The 13,189-nt window shown below is 34.6% G+C and overlaps 1 protein-coding gene across 1 annotated transcript in view; it reads left to right on the plus strand.

Annotated features, from left to right (window-relative positions):
- The window catches only part of Fife (regulating synaptic membrane exocytosis protein fife), a 121,422-nt gene that overhangs the window by 93,751 nt on the left and 14,482 nt on the right, over nucleotides 1–13,189 (plus strand). Inside the window, exons 18-22 of the mRNA XM_087350209.1 lie at nucleotides 6,663–6,841; nucleotides 7,352–7,515; nucleotides 8,019–8,207; nucleotides 8,871–9,092; nucleotides 9,279–9,434. Of these exons, the coding sequence (XP_087206335.1) occupies nucleotides 6,663–6,841; nucleotides 7,352–7,515; nucleotides 8,019–8,207; nucleotides 8,871–9,092; nucleotides 9,279–9,434 (910 nt within the window). The remainder of the gene's footprint in view (nucleotides 1–6,662; nucleotides 6,842–7,351; nucleotides 7,516–8,018; nucleotides 8,208–8,870; nucleotides 9,093–9,278; nucleotides 9,435–13,189) is intronic.

The following is a 13,189-nucleotide window of genomic DNA, read 5'->3' on the forward strand; positions in this document are numbered from 1 at the left end:
GTAAATTAAAATAGTCGTGTTCGTAGATCGGTAGAGTAGCCGAAATAATTTCATGGCATTTGGTATATAGTAATTATGAATATGACGTGAATATCTGATATAGATTATATGTGCTTTGAAATGTTATATTTTGATATATACGTGTGTAACTTTACGGGTCCTAGTCGCTATTATTTATCAGGTTGTTGAATGTACTGATGGGCCTAACATTTACTGTTCTTTCTTGTAAGACATGTAGGCTGTATTGCTGTTTTCATGTTGCCTTTAAAAAATAACGTGTTCTCAAAATAGTGTAAGGAAACAAAATAGAAAAAAGCAGACCAATTGTGTTCGTTGCATATCCAATACCATACTACACTTTATTATAAACATTACATGCATATAATCCTTTTATGTGTATAAGTGTGTGTGTAAATGTGAACATTTTCTGTGATAACAAACGTAAATTATTTTCATGTTGCATCTATTCTTGTTCGCTGTTTAATAGTAACCTTATAGATAAACTTAAATGGAATGCTTCCGTACAATCAAACGTAGATCGTGGACACTGGAAGATGCACATGATGTCATTTTCCAATTTCTGGAAATGGTTCTTAAAATACAATAACAATATAGTGAAAAAATGTTGTGTTTAGGGATTTTATAATTTAAAAATTGTAGTGTGCTCTAGGTTTTAACAGATTGCATTATATTTGTAGGATTTAGTAAGTTGTTGAATACTTTTTAGAAAATATGTGTTTTCATTACTTTCTTTTTAATATTATAATAAATATATAAAGGCGTTGTATAGACGTGATATCGTATTTATGCATCACTCTAAACAAAATTATCTCTACGCTTTTTTTACGTCTTAAGTACACATGGGCTAAATAATATATTTTATTCTAGCAAATAAATGCCAATGTAGTTATTAAAATCTGATATATTGATACAAGTTTTCCAGATCCTTTAAGAATATCATGTCATGAAACACCAGTCGTAACATTTTCAATAAGAATTTTTATATTGATTATTTTTGGGGATCATGAGTGCAACTTCATTATTCTTGGTTTAAATTTCTTGGTGTCTTGTTTGTTTAGTAAATAAAGTATTTCGCATTGCTATGTAAAGAACGTTTAATGTTACATATCAATTCCGTAATTATTTTTACATTATGTAATATATAAAATTCCTGATTATCGTTACAATATGTCCAATACATGGACAATTATTTGCTTTTCAGTCCACGGCAGTGATATATTGATTTAGTATTATAATTCCATTTTATATTTCAGTGTATATCATTATAGGCTATACATTTAACCACCGAAAATGTTTGTTTTGACATCTGACATCAGTCTTCTTGTCTGGGTCAGAGTAATTGTTTTCTGCATGTGTTGCTTATGAATCCTGTCGTCATGTTATCAAATTTGAAGCGTGCTTATTCCGGCATGAACACGAAATTAAACGTCATATATGAAGAGCACGGAAATGTTCGTGAACTATTGTGGAAATGTGTCCATTGTTCAAACAGAGTGTCGCAGCAAAATACTAACACTGTTATTACTGCGCTTTTAATAACTCGAACAATCTACTTTTCGCCGAAATTTTATAGAAATGTTTTTATTATCTTTCCTATTTCAGGCTTCTGTAAATTGAGGAGACTTTTTATATTAATTTTTATCTTCACTTTCTTATTATTTATGCCTATTTTCTTGAGGTATTACAACATTTCAGCGATGAAGCACTTGAATAATACCTTCATAAAGTATATGTTTCTGCAATACCTCGGGAAATACGATATACATAATTGTATGTTCATATAAAATAATGTCAGTACATATATGTACAATATAATCATGTGTTGACACTTTAACATGACACACATACTGTTTAATTTGCAAATGTCCTAATAACTGTAATAAGAAATCATCGTGCATTGTGTTTCTGTATAACAATAGAAGGTAGGTAGACAAATGTAAATTAGATATTGAAGACAAAAGTAGTTAATGAAGCAAGTAGAAATTATTAAACAGATTATAATTGTGTATAGCAAATTATTAGGAATTTGTTATTTGCTATGATATTCATGTGTGAAATATTGTCAGATGGGACAGTGCATTTTAAGTTTTTGCTATATTATTCTACTTTTTACAGCGCGGAAACGTCAGAATCCGCCCCCCAAAATTTCCTTTGTTTTAGGTACCAGAAAGGAAAGCGTATTTGGAGAAACGCTTGTCAAGTAGATAACCTATTTTTTACAGATGCACTTTATGTTTAAATCGGCCTATCATTTTAATGGGGCAGTTATGTTAAATAAAAAAATTTACCTTTAAATAATATTGTTTTCTTGTACATTTCGTTCTGACTAAATAATCATATGTGTGATATTTTACTAAACATATATTTTATTTTTGCATCTAACGACAAATATTTTTATATAATTTTCTCGTAATATTGTGGGGCGCACTATATGAAATTATTACGAAACATATCACATTCATGATTGGGGCACGGAACTATCGAGTGACAAAAGAATAACGAACATAATATGAAATAACGAGTCATATTCGTGTATCAGTGAACGCACGTGATATTTTGAAATGCTGTGTAAAATATACTACAAGCCACACGACTTCTGAAGTGAATAAATATGTAATTTAAAGAGAGGAAAATGGGAGAATTTATTATTTTATTTACGGAAATGCGCAAACCATAGTTAAGTATTATAGTGATAGTTTTCATGCCATAAATTACGCAAACCACTGCAGTATGTCTAGTTAACTTGAATAAATTTAATGTTCTTCGACTATTTAAATAGCCCTGCTCACATTTCTAAATACTGTCATAAATGTTTGGAAAGTAAGGTGAAACAAAGCCTTAGTAAAGGACGATAATATAGTGGAGTGGTATTGGGTTTATTTTCTTAAGTTAGAAGGTTTGTTATTCCAACCAAAATGTTACCAGCTGCTGTGTTGTAAAGTAGTATGTAGGATACAAAACAAAATGTGGTGTAGGCTGTAATCTGCCAGATTATTCTTTTGAATAACTTTCGTTCACTTTAGTTTCTTGGCGTGTTTGTGTTTCTGAATGAGTAATCATCAATTCAACAGATTTGTTGTTTACTTGCACAATAAATATTAATTTCAATAATATTTTAAAAGCAAATTAACCCCTAATAAGTAAAATAATTTTACAGTGTACTTATTAGTTTCTTATTTTTTTTACGTACAGTAATTTCTTTCTGCACTTATTTTATGTCAGTAGTTATTATAATACCCAATCCCTAAAAAAACGCATTCGGTTCACCCAGGGCAGTTCATGCATCGTAAACATAGCGAATACCAGTAGCATCGCGTCTACAGCAGAAGGATCTTGTTGGTAAACACTCTGCCTTTGTCAGAAAGTAATATGGAGTCCTAGAAACTATTACTATAAATAAACTCTGGACAAAACACGAATTGGCTTAGATCTGTGCTGCTTACACATCGCACCGGTAAAATTATTTCAGGACGTGTTCTTCGTGCAGTTTTATTCCAGACTTCCATAAATTTTGCTATAATAATCAATATAATTTGCCTTCTAAAATTATTCGCTTTCGATTACAGTTATGCATTTGAAAGTTGTATTGTATGTTGAAGCTGGCATTACACTCTGCATCCATTTTCTGCACATACATAGTAATGTTAAATGTTGAATGCTACTGTCGTCATTTAAATTCTGTTGCTGGGACATGAGTATTTGTAAAACGAAGCAGAAAATCTCGATGCCTGTGTTCTGATATCGATTCATAACTGGTTATCGAACTGTTATAAAACTGTAGGGTGTAACATATACAATCAATGCTTATTTCTTCTACACCTCGTTATTGAATCATGTGTAAGAATCTTCTTATAAAAATTAAGCTATCTATTTTTGTGATGTAAAAATACCAACGTGTTAAATAAAATTGCTTTCTCTCGTGAACTAGCTCCCTCTTTCTCTCAGGGTAATCTTAGAAGTCAACTTCCCTCCCAGTAGAATCTCCACTGTCCCATCTGGCACTATTTTCGACTTCGTTCGCTTCTAATTTTATTTTTATTTTACTTGATTTTATAGCTTGTTTTATCTAATTTGTTTCTGTTATTTATGCCTTCTTTGATATTTGCAAATAATATATTAATTTGATTTTTTGAATTTGCAAACGCAGGATAATAAAACAGTATTTACGTTAATGATACATGTAGCAATCATGGACGTAAAATGTGTATATGTATAGCCATATAAAACATATTCTATCATTCTTTGATAACACTTCCTGGTATATCCTGTGTTTCTGTATTTGATAATATGTCACACAGTTGCGCATTTTAATTCCATGTCTAAATAAAAATTTCCAAACATATCTTTCAGTAGATTTGTTTGCTTATATTTGTCTAAATTTGAATTGTAGTTATTCGAAAGAGCTCAATTACGCGGCGATGTGTATCGTGTTTGTTATATTATTGCATAAATTGAATGATCTACGTCTGATTGTGCAGCCATTTCTTCGTTGTACACTTTGTTTAGAATAAGTTTCTGTTATGCATGGTTCGGCATATATGTTATATTGTTATCGTTTTAAAGTTCTGAAGCCGAATGTGCCAGTCCTGTAAACTATTCTAGTGACTGCCTTAACACCTTCCTCCTAAATAATCTGTTACTCCTCATTCAATTCTGTTTTTGCCTAAGTGGATGTATGACTCACATCGTCCACCATATGAAATCACGTAAACTTCAGCACGGTAGTCTGTGTGTTAACTGTATTCTGCATGGAAATGTGCCTTCTGCTAATGATTGAACGAGTAGAATGTTGCCATTCCTTAAAATTTCCGAACACTTCATTCGAACGAAACGTGTATTTCTATAAATAAAATTCCTGTCAGATACGCCATGTAGGTGTTAAATTCCCATGCATTTTTCAGTCAGAGCGTTCAACGTGTTAAATGTGTGTATTTGAACGATGGAGTTCCTTACAATTTTTGTTTAAAAATTTGTGAATGTGGTATTTTGATATTGATTTTGTGAGTTATCCATTCACGTTATTAGGTTCCTGATTTAAAAAAAATCCCTTGTCCCCTCAAATAGATATGTGAACGAGAGTCTATGCTCTTTACTTACAATATTCTTAGAAATATTGATACAGAGATCTTCAGAATTTGGTACTCACATCTGCCTCCTAGCCGTTTCGTGTAGAGGCAGGATACATTATGTCGCAGTCCAGTCTTCTCGATTGGTTCATATGTAGTTTTTTTATAAAATTCATCGTTTAAATTAAACACACCTCGCAGGCCTGTTGTGGATCAAAAATTCTTGCGACTTTAAAATTTAAGCTTCTTTTTCTACATGTAATAATTTACTAGGCTGAAGATTTTATAAATATATAGTACGATAGCACTTCCTAGAACTCGTATAGTTAACATATCAGAATGTTGATATTATTTTTTTCTCCGATTTGTTTAGGTTTGGAGTTGCGTAGTTTACAGAATTGATCAAGGGTAAGAGAGGCAGAAGGCTTTGGCGTGTTGACCGCGTCTTTGAGAAACATGTGAACTCAGGCTGGCAGATCTTAAATAATGTTAAGAAATATAAAGGCAGAGTCCTGACCACTATCGAAACATTTTGGAGCCTGTAGAGAACATGGTGAAATTTAAAAACTTTTTTTTTAAATTTCTGACAGTTAAAATGAATACTCTAATCCAATGGAAGTTCAGAATATACCGGATACCCATAAATTAGCGGATGATTAGAAGCAATTGTAATCATTTATTTGTAACACATATGAAAAACTTACGAAAAAACTTCCGAGACTATATGTGGAAAAACTTGAATGCCGAATGCTTTGCGACTGATTTGTAGTGCGTACATTTTTCGTGTGTGTTATAAATGAAAAATTACAGGCCCTGCAGACATTGTACTAATCTATGGACCATCTTAATCAATTTCCTGTTTATCATCACACTACGCTATTAATATTTTACTAAACAAATTTCGTGTCAGATTCACTTCCATATCAGACAAAGTTGCAGATTTGCTTTTCTGTTTCAGCTATGTCTACCCAAACTAAACACACAACATTGAAACGGTCTACTGAAATATTGCATGATTTTAAATATTTTTTTATGAATACGTTATACCAATTATCCTTGTTGCCGGTACTTATTTTGTATAAAAATATTAATTAAAATATTTTTTACTGAAAGTAAAATATAGTCCCGAGTGTGAAGAAAGAGGCGAGGCACTTTCAGAAGAACGATTTTAAATTTCATTGTATTCGTTTATGCTTAAACCTTTTGTCGTGGGAAGAAAAGAAAACAGAATACGGAAACATTTTCCTGCGTTTCAAACCTAGAATTAAAAATGATATTTCGAGACATTTTAAAATCAAAAGATATCCGGAACAAACTTCTTTAACAGGCCTGTGGATGAGAACGTTGTCAACATATATTTTATGACAACACGTGACTGTTACGACTGTCTTCAGTCAATATATCCGTTAACATTTCTCTGGAGAACCATTTTTCATACTGAGATCGTTTTATAATTCTTAGCAAATAAAGATTTTTCAGAAAAAGAGAAAAAGAATGCTCGGTCACATACGATTTCTTACACTGCTTTGCCGAGCTTGGTATGACTTTAAGAGAGCGCTGAGATCCTTTGTCCAGGAGCAGCTTGCGCGGGAGAAGGCTGTGAGCGGCCGAATACAGCTGCAGGTGTTCTACCACGACGAGAAGCAGGAACTCGTTTTGTCTGTGTTGGCAGCTGACGACTTGCCGTCCCGTGAAGACACCGGGTACGGGACTTTACCTGAAGCGTACGTGAAGCTCAGACTGACGCCCGTAACGTGAGTACAGACCGCCAGATTCTGCTGCAGTGTAAAGTTTTATCTTTATTTTTAATTGCAGCACTGTACATTATTTTATGTATCTGACTATTTTATCAATAAGTAATCATATTTTTGTACTTATTTTAAGGGTACTTGTGATTAAATGTATCATTTTGTGTCACTTGTACAATGTTACTCTTTTTTTTTTTCATTTGTGTGTTGGTTGACTCCTGATATGTGTCTCATTCTTTAATAACTATGTTCCTTCCTGCAATGGTACTTACAGCTTTCATGAAAAACTAAACAGTCGTTTGATATCAGAGCATTTTTTGCCGTCACATAAGAAACACTGTCCAGTTTTTTCCTTCTTCAAAACATTATGCGATACCTAGCTAATATAAAACCACTACGTGGTGATTATTAAAATATGCTTTCTCTTAGTCTAATCGTCTGATCGCATTTTACTGCGGAAGAAGAATAGAGCCTTCACGATGGTTGCAAGAATGATCAGTTCGCTTAAATTTCCAGGAATGAACAGTGCTATTTCAAATCAGACGTGGCCGAACCGACACAGAACCCCATCTGGAACGCAACATTTGATTTCCCAAATGTCCCAGGAGATGAACTTATGGACAAAACAATTGAAGTTACTTTGTGGGACTACTGCCCCGACCGTGATAGTGTCTTCCTTGGTAAGTGCCCTCTGTGTCACACTGTTAAACACGGCGTATCCATAATAGTCAAGTCAGAATTCCAATATTGTCAATGATTATGGAGTTATGGCGGCAATTTATATCAGAGGTCTGCACGGGCTAAAATTTTACAATTTTACCCTTCACTACCATTCGGCCCGATTCATGTCGAGCCCAAAGTTTGTTTTTAAACATTTTGTCGTTAACCTAACCTACACCCGACTTCCTTTCATTCCAGCCTGAATGAAGTCCGATCTGCTTAAATTCTTCCACCTGACTAATTGTATCACTGATTCACCAGGTCCAAACCCGGCCGAGGCCCTGAGTTCTGTTTTGCTCCCGACGACAAGATGACGGCCAGCAGAGATCTGTTGACAATATATTGGTTTTGAGGGAGATAATTGATTCAGCTCGTCGTCACACACTCTAGCTCTTGTACAAATACGCGAGGCATTTAGATGCATTTCCTCCACTAACCGCAAGGTGGCTGTCTATGATTGCAGGTGAGTGCACCGTGGAACTACAAAAGGCCTTCCTAGAGGACAGACCAGTGTGGTACCGACTTGAAGACCCTCGTCAACTGCGTGGTGGAGGAAAGTCGCCTCATTCGTCTCCTCGAAGTTCTCTCGCAAACGAAGTTGCCCACCGCCTCCTCAGAAGGACGGAATTTGGGCAGCAGCGGTCTTTCTCAGGTAGTGCGCATACATGCGCAATTTTTGCGGAAGTCTTAATAGTAAATCCATCGAGTATATATATGTCCTTAGCAACGTGAATCCAGTACACACCCTCCCACCCTAGTTTCATAAGATCTGTTTTAACAATATTCTCCCATCTATGCCAAGTTTTTCTTTCCAGAATTGTTACGCATAGCTCGTCACTCTCATGCATGCGACACGCCCTGCCAATCATGCCCGACTTGTTGACTATCGTAATAATATTTTCTACAGTCTCCTGCCACTTTATCAGGTCTAATTATTCTCCTAAATGACCTATTCTTAAACATTGTTTTCAGATATGTTTAGTTTTCTCTATATTTACTTCAGCACCGATCTCCTTACTAGCAAACAGTCACTTGGAAGACCCAGGAACAGATGGGAAGAATTAAAGTGAATGGTTTGCACTGGATTCATTCGGCTGAGTGTTGAGACCATTGGTAGGATTGGAGGGCTCTTGTGAATATGATAATAAACCTTTGGCTTCCATATGAGGCCAAATATCTTCTGACCACTTCGTTATTCATAATGGATGAACAGACAGCTGGGTTTGTTGATCAGTTTATGTTGTGTGTAGACAAGCAGTGGGTGGGTTAGTAAATAGTAGACAAGTAGACATTTAATTCTGGTGTCAACTCGCAGATGACAAGGAGAGCGATGAGAAAGCAAGTAGCCCAGAGCTCAACTTCTTGCATCCAGACCATGCTTGGCTGGCCCTAGGGTCTGCCTCAAGCTCGAGACGGGGTTCCAGTCAGTCCGAGCAGCTGGAGGTTGAGATATATCAACTAGGCCGTGACTTCTCGCGATCTCTTCCAGGATCTCGGCGTAGTTCCTTCCAATCAGGACAAAATTTGGCAGAGAAAGGTATGGAACAAATAATTTATAATTGCAATTGTGTACAGTGCTAAATTGAGGTTAAAGTATCGTTTAATTACGTAATAAACAAGATACGAAATTAATAAAAACAGTAAAATAATTAGAGGCAGTCTTGTAACGATAACATCACATTATTATTCGTATTTCTTATACAAATGTTACAAATGATTGAAGATCCTGAGTTGCCACCTCCAAGCTATAATAAAGAGCGACGTAGGAGCTCATGCTCTAGGGGCAGAGACCCAGATGAGATCCTGAGGAACCTCAAGGCAGTAAAAGGAGAGCTAGGACGAACTATGAGCCTAAGTGGTGATAAGCGGATGATGAAACGTGAGTATTTAATGTTTTATAAATTTACAACAAGATACTGCAGATTGTTTAAAAAATTACACTATCTTTGACTTAGTTAAACTTTAAAAGACAAAATACTATGTAACATAAAATAGCCTTCAGTTTGCTTGATCCAGTGCAAGTCCAATTCTCATAGTCTTGTTCAGTCCAAAATGGCTGTTCTCAGCTCGTAATGGACGAGAATAGAAACGCAAACATACTTTATGGTGTGAGAAGTCAGAACATATAGCCTAGGTCAGTGGCATTCAACCTTTTTTGTTCGCGTACCCCCAGATATAATTTCTCTTCAACTTTGTACCCCCAAATTTGTTGGTGTATAATTCAAGTTATACATAGTATATAATCTACATCTAAACTAAATTAAATAAATTACATTACTGATTATTCAGCGTTTATCATAAAATAATATTTTTTTTAAATTTCACGTACCCCCTAAGATGTCTTCGAGTACCCCCGGGGGTACGCGTACCCCAGGTTGAATACCACTGGTCTAATAGACGTATTAATAATCTGATAGTTTTGATTTTCACTTTTGCTGCAGTTTCTGTAGTGCATATTTATAAATTCCATAGAAGTCCATACAAGCAGCTGAAGTTAACAATATATAAAATTCCTGAAAGAATTTTCCGAATGCAAAGCACCCATTCAGTTTTACTATTCCGCCATAAATTAAAAGAAGCGTATTCCTTTTCTCCAAGATTGCATAAAAAAACAGCATTTTTATTCAGTTTTAAAATATTAATCAATGATGGCCCCATTTTAAAGTGTACTTTCAAAAAGTCATGATGGATAAACAAATAATATGGCGGAGAGTATAAAGCAAGGGAAGTACCGAATCGTAACTCTCATTCAGACATTTTAGCTTTTTCTCTTTGCACCTTCTTTGAATGTGAATGTGTCACTCTCAAGTGCTAAATTTTTATACTTATTTCCATGCATGCTTTTTCTGAATGTACTTTACTCATTTTTGCACATACCATATAAATAATATAAATTTATAATTACTAAAAGAAAGTTCAAGAATAAAGTTACATGTTGTGTTTGTATTTGAAGTGGGGAGACGGTGTAGCACAGATGTATAGTAAATGGACGTAGACGATAACTATGTGCTAATTTTAATTACGTATGTCGGAACCTTTCATTTACAGGCATCCACAGGGCAACAGATTTTATTCATAAATAAAAGATTATTAAAATAAGGTTTAAATTAAATATTTTTTTTTGAACCAATAATGCAGTAAACTTTGATTTAGGTCTTCAATTTGAATCACAGTATTGCACCTGAAGTCCCTCTGAGACAAATTTGGAGATACTGACTTCAAATAGACTAGCACAGCTTTCTCCCATAACCCTACACATTCATTCTATCATAAATTAGTCCATGTTAGATAACCAATGAAATAAAACTAACTAACTAGATGGCTTACCGAACCTGAAGGTTCATCACCGAATTAACCAAAGCCCTCCACCGGACCCTGTCCTGGGCCAACAAAAGCCAGTCTCCTACGACTCCTATCTCCCATAGATCCCATATGAGATTATCCTCCCATCTACGTCTAGGTCTCTCCAGTTGTCTCTTCTCCTCAGGCTTCCCGACCAGTACCCGGTGCACACCTTTTGTCCCATCCATGCGTTCTACATAATGAAATAAAACAAATGAATAAAATTTTCATGACTCATATCAGATAAAAAAATGCATAAACTACATTGGAAATTGTTTCTGTCGAAACAGGAGAAGTCAAACATTTGTTCTAAAGTAAGGACTAGAATTCTTCTACAGTTATTACTTCACATTCCTTCATTTGAGATACTGAAACAGAAATTTTGTAATAGAATTTCTCCTCTGACTGAATATCAGTTCTGTTTTTTTAAACTAAACAACAAAATAAACTTCAGGATTTAAGTCAGATATTTTTAACAATAATGCTATAACCTACTTGTAGCCACAGGTCTATTTTTAGCGGTCAGCAGTTTTACTGCCCATTCTGACCTAAGGCTTCTAAAACTGCATTCCAGTAAAGAAATATATTTTATATTTTGTGCTTTTAAGAGATGAGTTTTATCATAATTTTAAGAGGAACTTTTTTAAAATTCCCTTTTGTATATTAAGTTATATTTATTACAACTTTGCTCATCTTAAGATGAATGTTCAGAATGATGTTTATCTTTGTAATGGCACAAATTTCTGCATCTTTTAAAGCACGTTGTGGAATGGAGAACAGTAGCAGGTTGCTGACATCACTGACTAGTAGTATTTTGTTATTTGTTTGTCCAAAGTCACCAACAGACAATAACATATAATATTTGTTGTCTGAAGGGGACTTGGATCATCTTGTGCACCAACTGTAATATTCTGCCCCACAAATTTTTCTCTCCTTGATACTGCTCATTCTAATGAGAAATATGCGCTATAAATAGTGTAGCTGTACATTTTGAAACATTACATTCATGGATGCAGAACGCGTGGCTCCGAAGGTGACATAAGCAAGATTAAATTGGTACAATGCTGTTTTAGAGTATTTTTCGCTTCTCACAAAATGCATTTGATAGGCACGATCTGTATACCATAAAATAAATTATTTTTCTGATTGCTAAAACTCGACTTTGATATTTCTGGCACTCGTGTGGTTTTGAACTAATAGATATCTATTAACAGATCTGTATTAAGTTAAAAGATGAACTAAAGGTGTCTTTGTAAGTATAATATTACTGAATTTAAGAAGATAGAGGTAACTTTCAAGGATGTCAAACAGTAAACATATTGAAGATTTCCGTCTTCTGGGTTGTTGCACTGTGTAGTCTGGTCGATGTTAACCAACGTTGCAGAGGTCAACCCAGAAGACGGAAATCTTCATACTCACCGCTTAACAAGCGGCCAGAATTGTGTTCTTCTTTTATATCAAAGTAGGTTAAATACATGTTGTTAAAGTGAAAGCAGAACAGTGAAAATAAAATTATATAATGTGACTTGACTTTCACTGGTATGTCACATATTTTTAATACATGTATGAACAAAAAGCACAATTTGGAGTCATTGATGATCCTTCATATATTTCAATTCTAAACAGTTCTGATGATGATGATGGATTACAATTAAAATTTTATGTCTTCATATATTTTCTGAAATATTTCTGTTTATCTCACAAACCTTCTAGGAACATCAAAAATGTTTACGTAGCTGACCACTGGTATAAACAGTGTCCTCTCTGTTGCTATGCTAAACTATCTTGAGACTTCTTGGTCAAGATCAAAATACGATGACCAGTTCCTGCTTTACGTTACTTTTACATTTCTCATTAGAATGGCAGAACCTACTACTCTTTATGGCTCTGTCTTTCGCTTCACTTGACTTGAATATAATCCAATTTCTCTTCTTTCTCCAACTTTTCTCTTACACAGCGGACAAAGTATAAACAGTTCCGAAAAACAAACCAAACGACGGTAAGATTCTAGCTCATTTCTTCTATAGTGTTATTTTTTTCTGCAGTTTTCCCTCTTGTTGTCTCAACTGTTCTTTTGTTATGAGTGGCATTCATTCCCTTGCAATTGACAGCCCTTTTAGTGCCCTGTCTGTCCCTGTGAACTGTGCTTATGCAAAGTCCTGCTCATTTAAAATTAGTGTAGGTATTTGTAAGTACCAGTAGTCACACAAATTGACATCCATATACACTTTCATGTATACTTTCTGTAAGGTTTTTCCTTTGTATTACACACAAAACATTACATCTCTATGA

This window comes from Zootermopsis nevadensis, unplaced genomic scaffold (assembly GCF_977971745.1).
Source record: "Zootermopsis nevadensis isolate Lab colony 2312 unplaced genomic scaffold, Znev_1.0 Znev_ptg000017l, whole genome shotgun sequence".
Lineage (NCBI taxonomy): Eukaryota > Metazoa > Arthropoda > Insecta > Blattodea > Termopsidae > Zootermopsis > Zootermopsis nevadensis.